General features: G+C 43.8%; 1 protein-coding gene across 2 annotated transcripts in view; it reads right to left on the bottom strand.

The window, feature by feature from the left end:
- The window catches only part of LOC311142743 (zinc finger and BTB domain-containing protein 16-A), a 188,276-nt gene that overhangs the window by 10,669 nt on the left and 155,691 nt on the right, over positions 1-21,916 (bottom strand). For both annotated transcript variants that reach the window (XM_084178403.1, XM_084178404.1), the window contains exon 5: positions 2,452-2,622. In XM_084178403.1, coding sequence (XP_084034529.1) covers positions 2,452-2,622 — 171 coding nt within the window. The remainder of the gene's footprint in view (positions 1-2,451; positions 2,623-21,916) is intronic.

Genomic DNA, 21,916 nt, shown 5'->3' with positions numbered 1-21,916 from the left:
TGACCAGTCTGACAGAACGACAGAGTTCCTTGGCTGAGATGAGAGAACCTGCCAGAAGGACAACCATCTCTGAAGCACTCCACCAATCAGGCCTTTATGGTAGAGTGGCCAGACGGAAGTCACTCCTCAGTAAAAGCCACATGACAGCCCGCTTGGAGTTTGCCAAAAGGCACCTAAAGAACGCTCAGACCATGAGAAACAAGATTCTCTGGTCTGATGAAACCAAGATTGCATCATGCTGTCGGGATGTTTTTCAGCGGCAGGGACTGGGAGACTAGTCAGAATCGAGGGAAAGATGAACGGAGCAAAGTACAGAGATGAAAACCTGCTCCAGAGCGCTCAGGACCTCAGACTAGGGCGAAGATTCACCTTCCAACAGGACAACGACCCTAAGCACATAGCCAAGACAACGCAGGAGTGGCTTCGGAACAAGTCTCTGAATGTCCTTGAGTGGTCCAGCCAGAGCCCGGACTTGAACCCGATCGAACATATCTGGAGAGACCTGAAAATAGCTGAGCAGTGACATTCCCCATCCAACTTGACAGAGCTTGAGAGGATCTGCAGAGAAGAATAGGAGAAACTCCGCAAATACAGGTGTGCCAAGCTTATAGCTCCCTACCCAAGAAGACTCGAGGCTGTAATCGCTGCCAAAGGTGCTTCAACAAAGTACTGAGTAAAGGGTCTGAATACTTATGTAAATGTATATTTCTGTTTTTTATTTATTTTTTATTTGCAAAAATGTATAAAAACCTGTTTTTGCTTTGTCCTTACAGGGTATTGTGTGTAGATTGATGAAGAACAATTTAATCCATTTTAGAATAAGGCTGTAACGTAACAAAATGTGGAAAAAGTCAAGGGGTCTGAATACTTTCCTAATGCACTGTATACGTCATTGGTCCTCTCCCGAGGTTTGGCGCGAAAGCAGAGTAGCAGACGCGGAAGTACAGTATACAGGACCACCTCATCTTGTCAGTCGCACTAAATCACTGCACCTCGGCTTGTAAATAAGCTGGCTGCGCTCATCTCGCCGCCTTCGTTTCAAATATTTATCTGTGAGCCAGTGAGCTAGATCAGCTCTGACAGAGAGACTGTTATTTAAGGTCGCAGACAGACGGCGGAGGATAGAGGGAAAAAAAAGGGAAGATGAGAGTGTCTATCCTTTGCAAGCGAAATGGGATTCATTTCCATGTTCTCATATTCTGTCACGGTAACAGGGGCTTCTCCCTAAATCACCTCATCCACCAGGCACTCTCTCCAGCCTCGTCCTTCTCACAACAGACAGTATTAACATGGCCTTTCCTCACCAACGAGCCAGCCTGGAGGTATATAGCAGCTCCGTTTGATCATGGTATGAATTTATTCAGCAAATGACCAGATCTCTCTGTTTATTCAGCCAGCCATGCAAATAGTAGACTAGCCTACTAGGAAACACTAAATGTGTTTTAGAGCCGGGATTACACAATTCCTTCTAGGAAGAAACATTGTAGTGAGTTAGATAATAGGCAACCATGTTCAGGAGCCAGAGCCATGAGCATGATGTGGTGAGACACGTGTTGTTGCCCTGCAGGGCTCTAGAGTTTAAACTGATGCTAGACTACTGAGACATCGCCACTTGTCGAATATACTGTCACCCATGTCTGTCAACGGGACAATCCATCACGTCATCATAAGAAATATGGATTCCTTTACAGCTGTTGACCTAAGGGTACTGTGTTGACAACCTTTTCCCTGTCAGTCTTTAGCAGGTCTATGTGTAGTTTTCACTGGTTGCCACAACATTGCAAAATGATGTTGTCACAGCGCAAATTGCCTAATGTGATGACCAACCTTCTCACAATCTATCTGCAACGTTGTGACAACGTCATATGTTAGTAGGGTAGTCAGAGGTGTTTGAGTTTACTGGTTAGTGTGAGAGAACATGAGTAGCCTATTGGAGTGTGTCCTAGTCCACTAGGATAGAGGGGGAGTTCACATACACTACATGACCAAAAGTATGTGGACACCTGCTCGTCGACCATCTCATTCCAAATTCATGGGCATTAATATGGAGTTGGTCCCCCCTTTGTTGCTATAACAGCCTCCACTCTTCTGGGATGGCTTTCCACATCGCGGCTGAGCCGTTGTTGCTCCTAGACGTTTCCACTTCACAATAACAGCACTTACAGTTGACCGGGGCAGCTCTAGCAAGGCAGAAATTTGATGAACTGACTTGTTGGAAAGGTGGGTTCCTATGACGGTACGACGTTGAAAGTCACTGAGCTCTTCAGTTAGGCCATTCTACTGCCAATGTTTGTCTATGGAGATTGCATGGTGGTGTGCTCGATTTTATACACCTGTCAGCAACAGGTGTGGCTGAAATAGCCAAATCCACTAATTAGAAGGGGTGTCCACATACTTTTGTATATATAGTGTAGCTGCTCCTAGATGGTATGCGTCGCCACTGCCACTGACCTGTGTGCGAGCGAAGGTGGCGTTTGAGTGCCGTGTGGCTGGGGAAGGTGCGGTTGCACTCGCTGCAGATGTAGCTGCGCACACCGGCGTGGACCTCCATGTGCTGCTGCAGCGCCGGCTGCGCCTGGAAGCGCTTCCCACACAGCAGGCAGAAGATGGCCATGTCCGAGCCTAATGGAGAGAGAGAGAGAGGACAAGGTAAGCTTTCTTTTCTCATTTAGTCTGGTTTGTATCTTCAATTGAGCAGGAGATAATGTTGAGAAGAAATCTGACAAAATATAACATGTTGACAGTCATGTAGTGAAATTACAGATAATTCCTGGCCCTAGTCCTGAATAAAGACTATTTTCATCTCTTTGTTCTATGGATATTCAACATTCTTGTTCATTGTACAATGATGCACATTTCTTGAGATCTGTCAGATCTTTTATAAGGAAATACGTATCCTAAACCAAACGAGGTCTCGGTCATTGTAAAACGCCACTGGGAAAAGCACACAGGCTTGAACATTGCAACTGTGATCCTTTACCACAAGAGGTCAGCACCAAGATGAGCGCAATGACAAATGATGTGAGCAGTGTGACATCAGACAGGCTAAGGACTGTTTTAGCATACAGGGAACCGTCAACACAATGGGATGGACACTTTAATATGGCTAAGGCCTTCATTAAAACAAACTGAGGCTAAGTTTTCAAAATCTATTTTCTAAGCACATAAAAAGGTATAAAGATGTGCTTTATACTTCAATTGAGTCTTGAGCCCAACAAGTAGTGTTAATTTTTCTCCAGCAGAGATATACAGTCACACACAGGAATAAAGCGCGCGCGCGCGCACACACACACACACACACACATTTCAATTACTAGACTGGGGAAACTCTGGGGAAAGAGTGAGTGTTTAGAGCTCAGCTTCTATTTCATCAGTCAATAACGCATCTTTGGGGCAAAGCTGCCACTAATTTAAAAATCTATGAGGAGAGGCGGACTCATGTTCATAAACACACGAGGGAGACCCAGAGACAGCCCTCCCCCTGGATCAATCACTGTCTCCCCTCCACACCCAGGAGAGAACGAGAGGGAGAGAGGGAGGAAGAGAAAGAGAAAGAGAGAGGGAGGGGAAGAGAAGAGGAGACAGAGATGAGGAAAAGGTAGTGAGAGGAAAAATCAAGCAACCATGTGAGCGGTGAAGAGAGCAATGGGGTAGAGGGAGAGAGAGAACAGAGGGAGAGCGAGGTAAAAAAACAACAACAACAAGATGAGACAAAACGGGGCCTGTCCTTAAATCTTCTGACAGTGAGGCTGTAACGGTGCTTCTGTGCAAATAAATACTGGCAAGACTCCCTTCTGGCTTTCTCTAGCACTGTTTCTTTAGCTTTTTTTCTCCCCCACAACATCTTCTCCTCCCTCTTCTTTTATCAATGAAAAGGGGGTCATTGATTAGGGCCAATTTTCACTGGAATCCCTCCAGGACTTGAGGCATTTAAGGTGGCTTGATTGACAAGCATTCCTCTCTCCCTCTAATGTAACAATACAGGGTGCTCTGGAGACAGCACAGTGGACAGAGCATGCCCACTACCTCAGGGCTACCACACAAACAATTAACGTCCAGTTGAGAAATGAAAATGGTTTGAGTAGTTTTGGGGGCAAACAGAAACATGGGAAATTGAGGGAATAAGAGAGGTGGAAGGGAGAAAGCGAGAGAGAGAGAGAGAGAGAGAGAGAGAGAGAGAAGGAAGTAGGGGGAAGGGAGAGAGCGAGATTGAGAAAGAGAGAGGGAGAAAGGAGGAGAGGACAACTGCAGGAATGTAAGATCTTAGCAGGCCTTTGACCTAGGTCTGGGATGAGGTGAGGTCTGGACATGCTAGAAGGAAACACTAAACCTCTACGCTGAATGGAGCTCCCATTTAACCCCACCAGATCTGGGTTTAACTACTATTCAAAATAATGTATAATACTTTAGATGTGCTCGATTGAGCTTACCCGTTGCAATGGAACCAATAAAATGTCCCAAAAGTACAACCACCCAACCTAGCAGGTTTAAGCAAACGCTCAAAGTATTTGACATTTTTGGAATACTACTTGAACCCAGGTCTGAACCCACTTCTCCCATTTTAATGTGCAACTACTACTACTAGGAGGTAACCGGATTCCCCCCACACAATAATAACACTACTATGGCCGTAAAACCCAGACCTGTTTAATGCTGTTAAGTGAATGGTACACAGGAGGGCTGTGTAGGAGAGTGTATGCACACACATGACCGTGTGTATGTTTGAGTTTGTGCATTAATCCTGATGGCACTGCTCTTGCAGACAGACTGCCCTTTAACTTCTGATATACCTTCACGCACAGACACACACACACAGACACACACACACAGACACACACACTAGTGTGGTACAGTAACATGTATTCAGTTCTTTGCCTGCCCTCTTTTCAGCACCACAATAGTATACCTCCTACAATATATACATTCACACAAATGGACATAATAGTGCAGCAGTCTTTCTGAGAAGAACTGTGTTTACCGTGCTGTTGTGCAAACCAGATGTCAGCTGCAATCTTGGGGTCAGAGAAAATATGAGGGTTGTTGTCTCTTTGTTAAGAGCAAAAGAGACAAGGAGTACAATTAATCGATATGAACTACAGTATATGCTGTACTAGTCAAAGTAAAAAAAAAAAACGTTCCTTTTCAAAACATACAAGCTTTTTAGAGTCTGTCATGTTTTAAGCGGTTTGCAATTCAATACAGTATTTGAACCCATGACAACTAAATAATACCAGATACTCTATTCTGCTTGGAAGAAAAGAGGAAAAAGAAGGACTGGAGGACACTGAGTCATTACAAAAAGAGAGAGAAAGCGAAAGAGGGAGAGAGAGAGAGAGAGAGAGAGAGAGAGAGAGAGAGAGAGAGAGAGAGAGAGAGAGAGAGAGAGAGAGAGAGAGAGAGAGAAAGGGGTACAAACAGAGGTGAACAGACAGTGTCTTTCTCCTGGGCCTACTGTGTGTTGGGGAAGTGCAGTAGCGCTGATTAGCGTTAACTGGAATTAAGTGCTCCAAAGTGAGGCAGACGGTCCAGTCTGGGTGGGGGGGGGGGGGGGGGGGGGGGTATGGGGGAGTTAGAAGCAGCGGCAAGGTGAAGGGCTGACGGATGAAGGGAGGCGCAGAGATAAAAAAGGAAGGTGGGAGCAGAGGAGAAAAGTAGCTCACCCAGGAGGTCTATTACAGTGTAAAATTGAGTCGGCCCAAAGTGACACCTGAAAAGAGGTGGTGGTGGAGGAGGAAGAGAGGAACGGGGGGTGGCTTAGTCTCACTCCTGCGCTGGTGCTTTGGAACGCTCTCTCTCTAACAGCCAGGCCACAGTACATCGGGGAGGGGGCTCTGCTCTCGTCTGGATGCTGGGCGGGCGGCGTGGCATCTTAATGGACCTGGAGTGGCGGCCGCCGTTATTTAAGCATGGCTGGACGGGGCGCTTAATGGATAGGCAAACTCCAAGAGAGCAGGTGACACGTCTGTGAGAGGTACGAACAGAGGAGAGGAGAGGAGAGCTACAGGTCTACATGCCGGTAGTGGGGCATGGGGCTAGACGCTGTCTGTCTGCCATGGCCTTTCCTCTGTTTGTGGAGAGGAAGTGAAGTAGAAGTGTCGTTGTGTTTAATCCCTATGCATTCTATGAACTGTACCAACACCTCCTTCAGAGATAACATTTTTCTTATTGGTTGCTTTGCAATAAAATTACAGTATTGCTTTTAGCAATTTTACTACGGTGTGTCTAGCTGGCTGTTAGAACATGACTATGCATGAGTCATACAGTAGGTGTGAGCGAGGACTGAAGTCAATTAGCTTCTTTCTCCTCATTCAGCTCCGCAAGGACGATGGAAGCAGCGCTCTCTCCCGCTGCTCTGTCTGCCAACTCAGCCGCCTGTCTGCTAGCTGGTTTCTCTTCACCGGTTGCTTTTCAATGAGCCACTGTATCATTCACTGTTGAATTATGGGAATCGTAAGAGAATTGATTATTCAATACAGCCACAAAGCCCTGCGGAGGGGGTCGGCTTGTGGTTTATTTTGTGTAGATGAAAATATACAGGGTTTGTGTAGGGACTGGACAATGTATCATACAATGGTGTGTGTGTGTATTTAACAGAGTGACTACCTGTGTAAGAGTGGATGACTGGGTGTGTGTGTGTGTGTGTGTCTGAGAGGGGGGAGGGAGTTAGGGATAGAGATAGCAAGAGCATGAGAGCACACACACACACAAGGTTGCATTTATGTCAACCTTTCTGTTTCATTTAACCCAACCAAAGAGGGAGCTATGAGCCTAATATGATGGAGAGGGTCTTTCACTGACGCGTTTCACTGCATATTAAATGCTGCTGCTGCACAAACCTGGGTACAGACTTATCTAGTCAAAAACCATCGGTGTGACCATTATATTACACCAAGTTAGAATAATCCCAATGACACCACAGCTGCCATCACCATTACTACTTTAATGTCCTGGAGCTATGAGCATTGGTCAGGCGTCATTTCATCACTCAGGTTGCTACCCCTAGTACCTAGTGCTTGAGGAGGTACTAAAATGCAACCAGCCGAGTGTGTGTGTGTGTGTGTATGATGTGCTGTGGACTTAAGGTCCTCTGCTGATTGTCAAGTGTCCCTGCCTTCAGATGAAATCAATAAAAAACAGAGCTAAACTCACAAGTCTTGGCTTAGACCGTCTACTTTCACCACTTTTCTTTGTGTGAACGGACATGAGCACTAGGCATTTCTAGCCTATGTATCTACAACAGGGAGGCAGTCCTCGTGTTTCCTGTCGGTGCCACACCTAAATGGATGATGGCTGCTGTCCTGTCCATGGGCGAGTTAGGGTACTAAGCACCACAGGGTTAATGAAGCAGAGAGCTCTAGGAACCTGAACATGGGCATTAAATCACCATTAGATCGGGGTTAAGGAGCCACATCCCTGCCTTTTACGCCCTGTTCTCACTCATCAATATGTTCCAGCATTTAGAAGGCTCCTGCATGTAGAACAACACAATGTCTGCCTCTTGACTAATACTTTGTTGTTGGTGAAACAATATGGGTATCAAAATTAAGACGCACAACAACAGCAATGGGTGTGGCTGGTAAGAAATGTGTCACATTAATCATTCCCCTTGATGAATGAAGAATTAATGGCTAAATAAGTACATAAAGTGGGTAGTGTGGTACGGGCGGGCTGGAAGAGAAGAGTGTGTGTTGTGTGTGCGTTGAGAGAGGTTGGGCCTGACAGTAGGGGGGGGGCGGGGCAAGGGTGTGTGCACCCAGAGAGGGGGCGCGAGGGGGGCTCTTGGCAGCCCCTGGGCAGGGTGGACAATGGGTGCCGGCAGGGACTCGCTGAGGGGGACAATGCTGCCAGAGGACTGCCAAGACCCAGACCTCACCAGACCCTGGGCAGCAATGTGGGGGGAGAGTATTCATACCCATTGACTTATTCCACATTTTGTGTTATAGCCTGAATTCAAAATGGATTAAATTGATTTCTACACACAATACCTCATAATGACAAAGGGAAAACATGCTTTTAGACATTTTAGCAAATGTACTGAAAATGAAATACAGAAATATCTAATTTATATAAGTATTCACACATTTACATTTACCAGACGCTCTTATCCAGAGCGACTTATAGTTAGTGAGTGCATACATTCTTTTCATACTGGCCCCCCATGGGAATCAAACCCACAACCCTGGCGTTGCAAGCGCCATGCTCTACCAACTGAGCTACACAGGGCCTACACCGAGTCAATACTTTGTAGAAGCACCTTTGGTGGCGATTACAGCTTTGAGTCGTCTTGGGTATGTCTGTATCAGCTTTTCACATCTGGATTTGGGGATTTTCTCCCATTCTTCCTTGCAGAGTTTCTCAAGATCTGTTAAGTTAGATGGGGAGTGGCGGTGTACAGCAATCTTCAAGTCTTTCCACAGATTTTCAATGGGATTCCAGTCTGGGCTTTGGCTGGCCCACTCAAGGAATTAGACTTTTATTTTTATTTTTATTTTTAATGGGGTAGATCAGCTTAATATTGCAGATAGATTGTAACTTCTATCAATGTAATTGTCTGCATCACTTCCAATCCCCCATGTTTTTTATATATATACTCCCCTTTATTACTTTTCAACCCCGCCATCCTTTCCCTACTTGGGGTAAATTAGTGAACAACAATGCCCAGGCCTCTACTTCCAGCCTATACTTACTATCTGCACCTTATGGACACAGTCAATTTTACAATAATTATATTTGATTTGTTTTTGCTCCTGAACTTCTTCTACTCTCAACCTCTCCGATCATTTTCATGATGTCCATCCGGTTTGCTTCTATATGCCATATCTTTCTAACTGTGCTCTTTCCCAAAAGCTCCCAACCTATAACCTATATACTTATTATGGACACAGTATGCTTACATTATTAGTTATCTTGTTATTATTTGTTGTTATTTGTTATTAGTCCCAAATTTCAACTCAATTCAATACCTCCCATCTATCTCTTAACACCATCCATATAGGATTTCTATTTGCCATATATATTTCAACCGTACTGTGATGTTTTACAAAAGTTCTGAACCTTTCTATTCTCATTGCTTTTACAGATTGTGAATTAAAAATAAACATTTTTGCTAAAAGTATTATTATATTATTGATCGATTGACTATGACTTCTCAGATCACCCAGTAATTCTCTCTACAGGGTTAGCTCCAGGTAAATATTGCAATCCTTTAGCCATTCCTGGACCTGTGTCCAAAAACAAGCTACAAATGGACAGAACCAAAACAAATGATCTATTGATTCTGTCTCTTCACAGCAAAATCTGCAGAGCTGGGAAGATTGTATCCCCCATATAAATAACATTCTATTGGTAGCAAGAATTGTATCTAATAATTTAAATTGAAAGATTCTAATTTTTGAATCCGGTGTCATTTTGCGTGTCAGTTCATAAACACTATGCCATGGGATCGGTACGTCAAAAATCTCTTCCCAACTATTTTGCAATCTATATGGGACGGCTGTCAATCCTTTGGTCTTTAAGTGAAACTGATATACTTTTTTATTTATCACAGTTTTCCTTAACCAATTATGTTCTTTAATGCAAGGCCGACAGACAAGTTCCTTACTTTCTCCCCCTTCCACTTTCCTCTTCCACTTTTGCGGTAAGGCTGCAATTATTTGGTTGTAATTTTGGGTAGAGCAGACATTTCCATATGATTAAATTGAAATTGCAACCAACTTTCTATGGCTTGTTTTAGAAATAGTGATATTTGGGAGATTATTTCCTTTTCAAATAACTGAAAAGGAGTTGTTGTAATCTGAATAAAGGGAAAAAGGCCTTTCTTGAACATTGGGTGAGACAATCTTACTAATTTGCTTGAGAACCAGCTCGGATTTAAGTATAACTTTTGTATGACTGAAGCTTTTAGTGATACCTCTAATGCTTTAATATTTAATCATTTCTGTCCTCCGAATTCATATTCATTATATAAATAGGCCCTTTTAATTTTGTCTGGCTTGCCGTTCCAAATAAAATTGAATATTCTTTTCTCATATAATTTAAAAAACTGTTCGCTAGGCGTAGGCAAGACCATAAGCAAATAGGTAAACTGGGATAATACTAAAGAGTTAATCAGGGTGATTTTTCCACAAATTGACAGGTATTTTCCTTTCCATGGTAGTAAGATCTTATCTATTTTTGCTAACTTTCTATTAACAATTATTCGAAGTGAGATCATTTATTTCCTTTGGGATATGTATTCCGAGTATATCCACATCACCATCAGACCATTTTATCATTTTCAATTTTTGCATCTCAACACTGAAGTGTAAGGGGCCTCCAATTTTTTAAATGGACTGGATCTTTATATTTTCAGCTTGTATCCTGTTTCAGTAATAATGAAATCAGACCTTCTTCTTGAGTGTCAGATAATCTACCATTTACATAGGAGTGGTTAAAACATGCTAATAACGGTCCTCTTAGTATATCAAAAAAGGTTTGGTATACCTCGACTGGTATGCCATCCAACCCTGGAGTTTTCCCAGACTTAAAGTCTTTAATTGCATCCAGAAGTTCCTCCTCTGTAATTTCACCTTCACATGAGTCTTTCTGTATGGTTGTTAATTTGACATTATCAATAGAAAAATAATCTCTACAATTAGCTTCAGTTAGAGGAGATGGAGGCGACTGAAAAGAAAACGTATGCTTAAAGTACTTTGTTTCCTCCTTCAAAATATCATTTGGTGAATCATGGGTGACTCCGTCAATTGTAACCAGTTTCATTAAGTTCTTTTTGGTAGCATTCCTATGTTGAAGATTAAAAAATAATTTTGTGAATTTTTCCCCATATTCCATCCAGTTTGCTTTATTTTTTATAATACACTGCTCAAAAAAATAAAGGGAACACTAAAATAACACATCCTAGATCTGAATGAATGAAATAATCTTATTAAATACTTTTTTCTTTACATAGTTGAATGTGCTGACAACAAAATCACACAAAAATTATCAATGGAAATCAAATGTATCAACCCATGGAGGTCTGGATTTGGAGTCACCCTCAAAATTAAAGTGGAAAATCACACTACAGGCTGATCCAACTTTGATGTAATGTCCTTAAAACAAGTCAAAATGAGGCTCAGTAGTGTGTGTGGCCTCCACGTGCCTGTATGACCTCCCTACAACGCCTGGGCATGCTCCTGATGAGGTGGCGGATGGTCTCCTGAGGGATCTCCTCCCAGACCTGGACTAAAGCATCCGCCAACTCCTGGACAGTCTGTGGTGCAACATGGCGTTGGTGGATGGAGCGAGACATGATGTCCCAGATGTGCTCAATTGGATTCAGGTCTGGGGAACGGGCGGGCCAGTCCATAGCATCAATGCCTTCATCTTGCAGGAACTGCTGACACAGTCCAGCCACATGAGGTCTAGCATTGTCTTGCATTAGGAGGAACCCAGGGCCAACCGCACCAGCATATGGTCTCACAAGGGGTCTGAGGATCTCATCTCGGTACCTAATGGCAGTCAGGCTACCTCTGGCGAGCACATGGAGGGCTGTGCGGCCCCCCAAAGAAATGCCACCCCACACCATGACTGACCCACCACCAAACCGGTCATGCTGGAGGATGTTGCAGGCAGCAGAACATTCTCCACGGCGTCTCCAGACTCTGTCACGTCTGTCACATGCTCAGTTTGAACCTGCTTTCATCTGTGAAGAGCACAGGGCACCAGTGGCAAATTTGCCAATCTTGGTGTTCTCTGGCAAATGCCAAACGTCCTGCACGGTGTTGGGCTGTAAGCACAACCCCCACCTCATGGAGTCTGTTTCTGACCGTTTGAGCAGACACATGCACATTTGTGGCCTGCTGGAGGTCATTTTGCAGGGCTCTGGCAGTGCTCTTCCTGCTCCTCCTTGCACAAAGGCGGAGGTAGCAGTCCTGCTGCTGGGTTGTTGCCCTCCTACGGCCTCCTCCACGTCTCCTGATGTACTGGCCTGTCTCCTGGTAGCGCCTCCATGCTCTGGACACTACGCTGACAGACACAGCAAACCTTCTTGCCACAGCTCGCATTGATGTGCCATCCTGGATGAGCTGCACTACCTGAGCCACTTGTGTGGGTTGTAGACTCCGTCTCATGCTACCACTAGAGTGAAAGCACCTCCAGCATTCAAAAGTGACCAAAACATCAGCCAGGAAGCATAGGAACTGAGAAGTGGTCTGTGGTCACCACCTGCAAAACCAGTCCTTTATTGGGGGTGTCTTGCTAATTGCCTATAATTTCCACCTGTTGTCTATTCCATTTGCACAACAACATGTGAAATGTATTGTCAATCAGTGTTGCTTCCTAAGTGGACAGTTTGATTTCACAGAAGTGTGATTGACTTGGAGTTACATTGTGTTGTTTAAGTGTTCCCTTTATTTTTTTGAGCAGTGTATATTACACTTGATCTTTCTTGAATAAGTTTCTCCATTTCTCCAATTTCACATTATTGTTCCGAAGCCATTCCAGCGTTGCTTTGGCTGTATTCTTGGGGTCATTGTCCTGTTGGAACGTAAATCTTCGCCCCCAGTCTAAGGTCATTTGCACTCTGAAGCATGTTCTCAAAGATTTGCCTGTATTTAGCTCCATTCATTGTTCCCTCTATCCTTACCAGTCTCCCAGTTCGTGCCTCTGAAAAGCATCCCCATAGCATGCTGCTGCCACCACCATGCTTCACGGTAGGGATGGTGTTAAGACGGGTGATGAGCTGTGCCTTGTTTTCTCCAGACATAGTGCTTTGCATTCAGGCCAAATAGTTACATTTTTGTCTCATCAGACCACATAATCTTTTGCCTTATGATCTCAGAGTCTTTCACATGCCTTTTTGTAAACTCCAGGTGTACCGTCATGTGCCTTTTTCTTAGGAGTGGCTTCCGCCTGGCCACTCTCCCATAAAGCCCAGATTGGTGAAGTGGAGACTGTTGTCCTTCTGGCAGGTTCTTCCATCTTGGTTCTCCCATCTCAGCAAAGGAACTCTGTAGTTCTGTCAAAGTGGTCATTGGGTTCTTGGTCATCTTCCTGACCAAGGTCTTCTTGCCCGGTTGCTCAGTTTGGTCGGACGGCCAGCTCTAGGCAGAGTCTGGGTAGTTCAATTTTTCTTCCATTTCCCAATGATGGAAACCACTGTGCTCTTGGAAACTTTCAACACTCTAGAAATTGTTGTATACCCTTCCCCAGCTACAGTGGGGAAAAAAGGTATTTAGTCAGCCACCAATTGTGCAAGTTCTCCCACTTAAAAATATGAGAGAGGCCTGTAATTTTCATCATAGGTACACGTCAACTATGACAGACAAAATGAGGAAAAAAAATCCAGAAAATCACATTGTAGGATTTTTTATGAATTTATTTGCAAATTATGATGGAAAATAAGTATTTGGTCAATAACAAAAGTTTCTCAATACTTTGTTATATACCCTTTGTTGGCAATGACACAGGTCAAACGTTTTTTGTAAGTCTTCACAAGGTTTTCACACACTGTTGCTGGTATTTTGGCCCATTCATCCATGCAGATCTCCTCTAGAGCAGTGATGTTTTGGGGCTGTCGCTTGGCAACACAGACTTTCAACTCCCTCCAAAGATTTTCAATGGTGTTGAGATCTGGAGACTGGCTAGGCCACTCCAGGACCTTGAAATGCTTCTTACGAAGCCACTCCTTCGTTGCCCGGGCGGTGTGTTTGGGATCATTGTCATGCTGAAAGACCCAGCCACGTTTCATCTTCAATGCCCTTGCTGATGGAAGGAGGTTTTCACTCAAAATCTCACGATACATGGCCCCATTCATTCTTTCCTTTACACGGATCAGTCGTCCTGGTCCCTTTGTAGAAAAACAGCCCCAAAGCATGATGTTTCCACCCCCATGCTTCACTGTAGGTATGGTGTTCTTTGGATGCAACTCAGCATTCTTTGTCCTCCAAACACGACGAGTTGAGTTTTTACCAAAAAGTTCTATTTTGGTTTCATCTGACCATATGACATTTTCCCAATCCTCTTCTGGATCATCCAAACGCACTCTAGCAAACTTCAGACGGGCCTGGACATGTACTGGCTTAAGCAGGGGGACACGTCTGGCACTGCAGGATTTGAGTCCCTGGCGGCGTAGTGTGTTACTGATGGTAGGCTTTGTTACTTTGGTCCCAGCTCTCTGCAGGTCATTCACTAGGTCCCCCCGTGTGGTTCTGTTATTTTTGCTCACCGTTCTCGTGATCATTTTGACCCCACGGGGTGAGATCTTGCGTGGAGCCCCAGATCGAGGGAGATTATCAGTGGTCTTGTATGTCTTCCATTTCCTAATAATTGCTCCCACAGTTGATTTCTTCAAACCAAGCTGCTTACCTATTGCAGATTCAGTCTTCCCAGCCTGGTGCAGGTCTACAATTTTGTTTCTGGTGTCCTTTGACAGCTCTTTGGTCTTGGCCATAGTGGAGTTTGGAGTGTGACTGTTTGAGGTTGTGGACAGGTGTCTTTTATACTGATAACAAGTTCAAACAGGTGCCATTAATACAGGTAACGAGTGGAGGACAGAGGAGCCTCTTAAAGAAGAAGTTACAGGTCTGTGAGTGACAGAAATCTTGCTTGTTTGTAGGTGACCAAATACTTATTTTCCACCACAATTTGCAAATAAATTCATTAAAAATCCTACAATGTGATTTTCTGGATATTTTTTTCTCAATTTGTCTGTCATAGTTGACGTGTACCTATGATGAAAATTACAGGCCTCTCTCATCTTTTTAAGTGGGAGAACTTGCACAATTGGTGGCTGACTAAATACTTTTTTTCCCCACTGTATATGCTTCATCACAATCTCAGAGATCTCCAGACAGTTACTTGGAATTCATGGTATAGTTTCTGCTCTGACATGCACTGTCAACTGTGGGACCTTATGTAGATAGGTGTGTTTCTTCCTAAATCATGTCCAAACAATTGAATTGGCCACAGGTGGACTCCAATCAAGTTGTTGTGACATCTCAAGGATGATCAAAGGAAATTGGATGCACCGGAGCTCAATTTGGAGTGCCATAGCAAAGGGGTGTGAATACTTATAATATGTAAATGAAATATTTCTGTATTTCATTTTCAATACATTTGCAAAAATCTCTAAAAACATGTTTTCACTTTGTCATTATGGGGTAAATTATCAATTTAATCCATTTTGAAGTCAGGCTGTAACACAACAAAATGTAGAATAAGCCAAGGGGTATGAATACTTTCTGAATGCACTGTAGCTACCAAAATATTTCCCCTCCTTTTCAACACATTGAAGAGTTTAAAAATCAAGGGTAGAACCTCCACAGCAGTTTAACAAATATACAAATTTTCTCCACTACACCCTGTGATGGGCAGTGCCGCATCGAAAGCCTCCATGACCTTTTCATATCCACGGTAACCTGACACATGATGAAAACCAACCATTGAGGGGTCTTTTGTCTCAGACAGGCAAAGCTGAAGGAGAGGGCATGATAAACACCACCTCTGTCCCTCTTGTCTATAGGGCTCTGGTCAAAAGTAGTGCACTATGTAGGAAAGCGTTCCATTTGGGATGTACCCTCCATCTCACCTCCGTCACCTACACAGATCATAGTCATATTTGGACTGCGGGGCTGTGTGGACTCAGTAGGTGAGGTGGGTCGAGAGGAATCAGTGACCAGAGGGATGCTGTGAGGTGCTGTGAGGTTATCTCCCGAATGGCGCAGTGGTCTAAGGCACTGCATCGCAGTGCTAGCTGTGCCACTAGAGATCCTGGTTCGAATCCAGGCTCTGTCGTAGCTGGCCGTGACCGGGAGACCCATGGGGCGGCGCACAATTGGCCCAGCATCGTCCAGGGTAGGGGAGGGAATGGCCAGCCGGGATGTAGCTCAGTTGGTAGAGCATGGCGTTTGCAACGCCAGGGTTGTGGGTTCGATTCTCACGGGGGGCCAGTATGAAAAAAAAAATAATGAATTTTTTGAAAAAAATGTATGCACTCACTAACTGTAAGTCGCTCTGGATAAGAGCGTCTGCTAAATGACTAAAATGTAAATGTAAATGTAAACAGTGTCTACTGTCTAGCTCCCAGCAGCCTCTCTGTCTGAGGCCAAACCTGGCGGTATGGGGGCAATGGCAACATGCAGCAACACAACACGTCATAGAGAGGTTGGTGACACACAGAGGATCTGAACAATGGAGGAACATGGTGAGCTAATTGATGCCAATTACTTATAACTATTTTAATACGCGCACACACCTGGAGGAAAAGGGCAGAGCGATCTAATCCCTGAGAGTGGCATGGCATATTAGTGGCACCAGGCCTGGACCCCGGATGACAGGTCTGGACCGGAATACAGAGAAGATAGAGGGAGAGAGAGAGGATAATAGATATAAAGAGAGGAAGGGAGAAACAGAAACACAGAGAGAGAGAAAGAAAAAGAGAGCAGCTAATTCATTCAAAACGCCTCGCTGGCTTTGAGAAGAAACGCAAAGAAAAGAGCCTCTGTGAATTGTTTATTGATCGAATGGGAGAGAGGGTGAGGATGAGAGAGGGTGAGAGAGAGAGACAGATAATTAGATCTACATGCAATGAATAAATATCCATTGTCGGAATATAATGATCTGTGAAAAACAGACATCCAATCAAATGATAGGCTTGCTGTATTGACAATAATGAGATATGGTTTCTCTAAAACGCAATCGAACATGATGTTGATCAAATAATACATATGAGACCTTAAAGCAGGGGCACCCAATTAAATAGAGGCCAAAGTGGAGGTGCATAATACCCATAAAACCTAGCGGCCAAACAGGGAAATGGTTCCAATAGTTTTTCCACCATTCATGTTTCCCATAGAGGATTTTTAGAAACACTTAAAATAAGGGCTGTGTTTCATGTAGGCTTACCCTGGCGTGACGTTTTTATAACCATGTAAATCTCTCTCTCATCAATATATTTGGCTCTATTTACCCTCAGATTCAAAAATGCTAATTAGCATCAAAGTAGACATCATGCAAGACTACAAAATCCCTGCAAGCTCCTGCACGTCATCTCTAGCTGACACATTTGATAACAGGTATTGTGTCAATTTAAAACTTGCACAAGACATTTCACAGAATTGTCAATTTAAAGGAATTTTGGCAATTTATTAATGACACAATTAGGCTAACATTAGATAGTTAATCCAGAGATTCTAACCTTTGCCTCGATTCGGCAGTCTCGTCCAGATCATCATGGCATTTGTAGTTCTTTATGATAGCCACATTAGCAGCTAATTAGCATTACATCTTTTGGGGGGGTAAATACATGCAAATATATTGATAAAATTCACCTTGTCCTAGAGAGATTTATACAGTTATCGTCACGCCAGGGTAAGCCTACATGAAACACAGCCCTTATGTGTTTCTAAAATCCCCTATGGGAAAAATGAATGGTGGAAAAACGATTGATACCATTTCCTTGTTTGACCGCTGGGTTTTATGGGTATTATGACTCATACTGTGGTACTCTATTCAGCCGCGGGCCAATCTTTTCTTGAGGGGATGTTCCTGGGTCCGGAACATAATTATACAAGCAATCATTTCAAACCTTGATTACATTGGGACACAATCACATATGCCTCTATTTATGCGTGGGAATACTTGGGAACAGATTTCCTAAATTAAAATCACTGAGCTGATTTCCTGGTGATTTTACAGTCTTTAATGTCCCCCCCCAAAAAAATTAAATAAATAATAATAATAATAAATTGGGGAGCCCTGCCCTAAAGGAACCCGGCGCTGAATAAAACCTTCATCATTATTCTCTCGAGCTCAAAAAGACAGTGTAACCAAGAAACACAGGGAAACTACCATGTCTGCACACAAAGCACAATTCTCGCTGTGCCGCGCGGCGCCATCCATGCCAATAACAGTGAGTGATAATTCACACGTCAGTGTGTCTTGAAGCGGGCATCGTGAGATGAACCATTCGCCAGTTAGATTAATGCCACCAGATGCCAGACTAGATGCCATATTAATTACCCAGAGATAATGTCAGGGAACCATATGGTAGCTCAACTGTCCATTTAGTTGACAGTGGAAACGTCTCTATCCCGAGATGGGTTTTTGATATGTTTAAGGTACAGGTGTATCATATATTTATCATTCAAGAACTTTCCCCAATATTCAGACTGACTGCATATGTTTGATGTTGACAGACAGACAGGGTTTTGTCTGGCATCTATTTATATTACATAATGGTCTGTTCCGGGCCATACCACCTTCCCTATATGCAGGGGGTGTCAACTGTCTAGTTTAGATTGCGGGCCTCTTGATACATCTGCCCCGCGCTGACGGATGGAGCTCTTAAAGATCATAAACGCTAACGGATAGAGCTCTTAAAGACCATAAATGCTGACGGCTAGAGCGCTTAAAGATCATAAACGGCGTATGGAGAGAATTTACGACATCAGCAGGCCGTGTATCAGAGAAAGAGTTGGGTTGGGGGGGATGGGGTGGGAGACGACAACAAACACACAAAGAACAGGCGCCGTGCACCTTTAAGAGAATATAATTTACAGTGCACAGCCGGCCCTTGCCTTGGCCTTGTGGATCGTTTACAAAGCAGAGGACTGTGCTTCCCCCCACCCCCCCCTCAATCCTACAAATCCGATTTAATCAGACAACTTGCGCAGTGTGGCTTGAAGTAAGAAAAAGGATAATTAGTAAACAGAGAGCTACTCGGCGGCTTCATTGGCATTCGCGCCGAGTTACTGTGTCGCATTTAAAATGCAGTCTGATGAAGTCTACAAAATCAAACCATTTGTTACTCCTATTGAGGCGGCTTCGGCCCACTGGCAATTAAATTGGAATTAGTGCGGGGGAATGAGATACGGCAGGTTCATACCAAGGAGGGGAAAACTGTCTGGATGATTTCTGGAGCACGCTCAAGTTTACAGTGGCCAAGGCTCGGATTGTAAATCATTTGGTTTCTTTTTTTTTTTTTTTTTTTTGTTGTCCTTCTGTTAGGTTCTGAGAGAAATTCACCCATGTCTATCGTAGTCTTGTTTTCTATATACAAATAAACAAGCCCATGATGTATTATTCCTAAGAAATAGACATGTAGGGTACTAAATCCTATGTAGGGTTGACAGCAATACAGACACATTACATCATCACATTGGGACGGAACTAGATCAACAGGCTGCCTCTCAGATGTGGGTTGACCAGTTTATCATACTCACTGATAATCATACAAGTGTAGCTTGTGTGTATGTACTTGCATAGGAATGGGAGCGCATGTGTATGTATTTGTATATGTATGTTTTTACTTTGCATGTGAACATATCTGTGCATTTGCGAACCAAACAGCTTGTGTTTACTGCGCATTTGTGTCCATCTGTGTGTGCATGTGTGAGGGTATCCGTGTGTCCGCTTTGAATGGAAAAGAGGAAGTGAGCGAGAGAGAGGAAAGAGAGAGAGTAAAGAGAGAGAGAGAGGAAAGAGAGAGAGAGAGAGATGCCATTTGTTTTGCCACAGCTGATTGGGTACAGTGGAGATGGGATGGGGCTAACTATGGGAGAGATGGAGCACGCTGGCCAGCCAGGGAGTCCGGGGACGGAGGGGGAGAGAGAGAGGGGGACGGGGACGGAGAGAGAGAGGGGGACGGAGGGGGAGAGAGAGAGGGGAGATAAATGGAGTGCAAATGAGAGGGAACAGCTCATGCAGTACAGCTGGCTTCCACAGCGCTCGCCTCACCTGGCCGTGGCAACTGGGCAAATGGTTGCCAAGGGTGTCGCTGCTCATAGTCCCCTCATTGGCCACAAGCGATTGGCATTTACAATATTGGCCGTTGTTCAGGGGGGGCGGCTAGTAGGGTGTCGCTGTGGCTGATTGGTCAAAATTTGTGGTTGTAAAGTGTCTGGTCTATCATAAAGGGGAACATCTAATAATGTAATCAATGTATAAATTCATTTTGTGGGCCAAAAAAACAATAAAAAGTATACTTTTATGGGACAATTGCATTTATATTTTAAGTAATGTAGGTTACATACATTCATGTCATATAGCATTGTCAAATGTAATTCAGAACTATAAGGAGATTATGCACTCAGTAAAGAAATTATTTGTATTTCTAGTCATGTTGTTTGGTATTGGTAACAACCTACAGTATTACTCTTCATTCACATAATCCCACTCCACTGGCCAAATAGTGAGTTTGACAACATTATCGTGTTTGTGTGTGTGTGTGTGTGTGTGTGTTTTCTCCTCAGGATAAATGCAAAAGTGCTATTCAATCAAGTCCATTACCATTAAGATTAAAATAAATGACACCGTTCACTTGGATGACAAACTGCCACAGTGAAACACTTGGATGACAAACTGCCACAGTGAAACACTTGGATGACAAACTGCCACAGTGAAACACTTAGATGACAAACTGCCACAGTGAAAAGAGATTTGCACAGACAAGTCATTTGTAGGTCCTGTGTTTTTCCACTTAAAATACTCAATTGTCTGTCCCTTTGATTGTTTACTGGTGAAGCTTTGATCGCATTCCTTTTTTCCCCTCGCCTTTTACACTTACAAAAACTTGAGACCTGCACCTCATAAATGGTTTCCTAGGAAATGTACTCAACTGAAGTAATTTGTTAGAGAAAACACTGATGGGAGAAAGACAGATGCTCGAGAGAAATAGAAAGACGATGGGAAAAAGTAAGACAGACAAACGGAGACAAATATAAGAAATACATTGTCCATAGAGAGGGACCCAACCGGTGAATCGACATCCACGTCATCGGCACCCGGGGAAGCAGTTGTTGTTGGGGGTTAACTGCCTTGCTCAAGGGCAGAGTGTCAGATTTTTCCACCTTGCCGGCTCAGGAATCGAACCAGCGAACTTTCGGTTACTGCCCCAACGCTCTTAACCGCTAGGCTATCTGCTGCTGACAGACAGACATACAGAAAGAGAGATGGAGGAAACTACACTCTGAGGGGCAAGTGACAGATCTATCACTTTTCTGTCTGGGTGCCGTCCAGTTTGTCTGACTGTGTGTCCAGGAGTGTCCAAGCTGGCCCCAGACTGTCTCTGTACCAGCCATTATCAGAGCCCAGGCCTATACACTTTTATGCCACGCCACCAACGTGACAACACATCGGCCCCCACTGTCTTACACACCGCTCATTTCCTCTCACCATCAACTCCAGTTTTTCCACACACTAACAATCCTACAATATAAAATACAGTTCAACCAGTGGCGATTTTAGCATGTGAATCTTGGTGGGGCACACTCCCCACTACACAACAACACAACACTAAACAATACATTAATTGCACTATAACGGTGACAAGCGGTGCCCACAAACTGTTAGGGCATACATAAAGCTGTCCCAACAGCAGAGCTTTCTTTTCAGCACCATGGAGTGAATCCTTACCACTGCTACACCTGGCTATCAGCGGAGCCTTGTCTGGCAGCGAAACAGTTCATTCAGCCTAATTTACTGCCTTTAAAAAAAAACATAGCTGATATGGCTGACTTGCTTAAACAAATGTGGTTTCTACTGACAATTGAGATGTACAAACTATGGCATAAGGGGACGACGAGTGGATAAGAGGCAATCATTAATTTTGATTAAAACATTAATGAGCGAGCTAGGACGGACGTAGTCAATATAACTATTTGTTCAGCACTTTTGAAATTCAGAACATGGGCCATTCTTACAGTATTTTCCCTGTACACCAAGTCATACCTGTAGTATAAATAAAGTGGGCATACAAGCAGACAATGAAAGCTCTTAAAATATTTCGATGATTACATTTCTCTAAAACAGGCTATAGGCTACATGTGCACCACCAAGTCAGAACAGTAGGCTAAATTATGAGGGGGAAAGGGACCAAATTATTAGGGTGAGGCACATGGGCTACTAACAGCTTACTACACAACATACACTTAGTATT

Source organism: Coregonus lavaretus (assembly GCF_964263955.1).
Source record: "Coregonus lavaretus genome assembly, chromosome: 15".
Classification (NCBI taxonomy): domain Eukaryota; kingdom Metazoa; phylum Chordata; class Actinopteri; order Salmoniformes; family Salmonidae; genus Coregonus; species Coregonus lavaretus.
The sequence above is the reverse complement of the archived record's forward strand: the minus strand, read 5'-3'. Positions and strand labels throughout refer to the sequence as shown.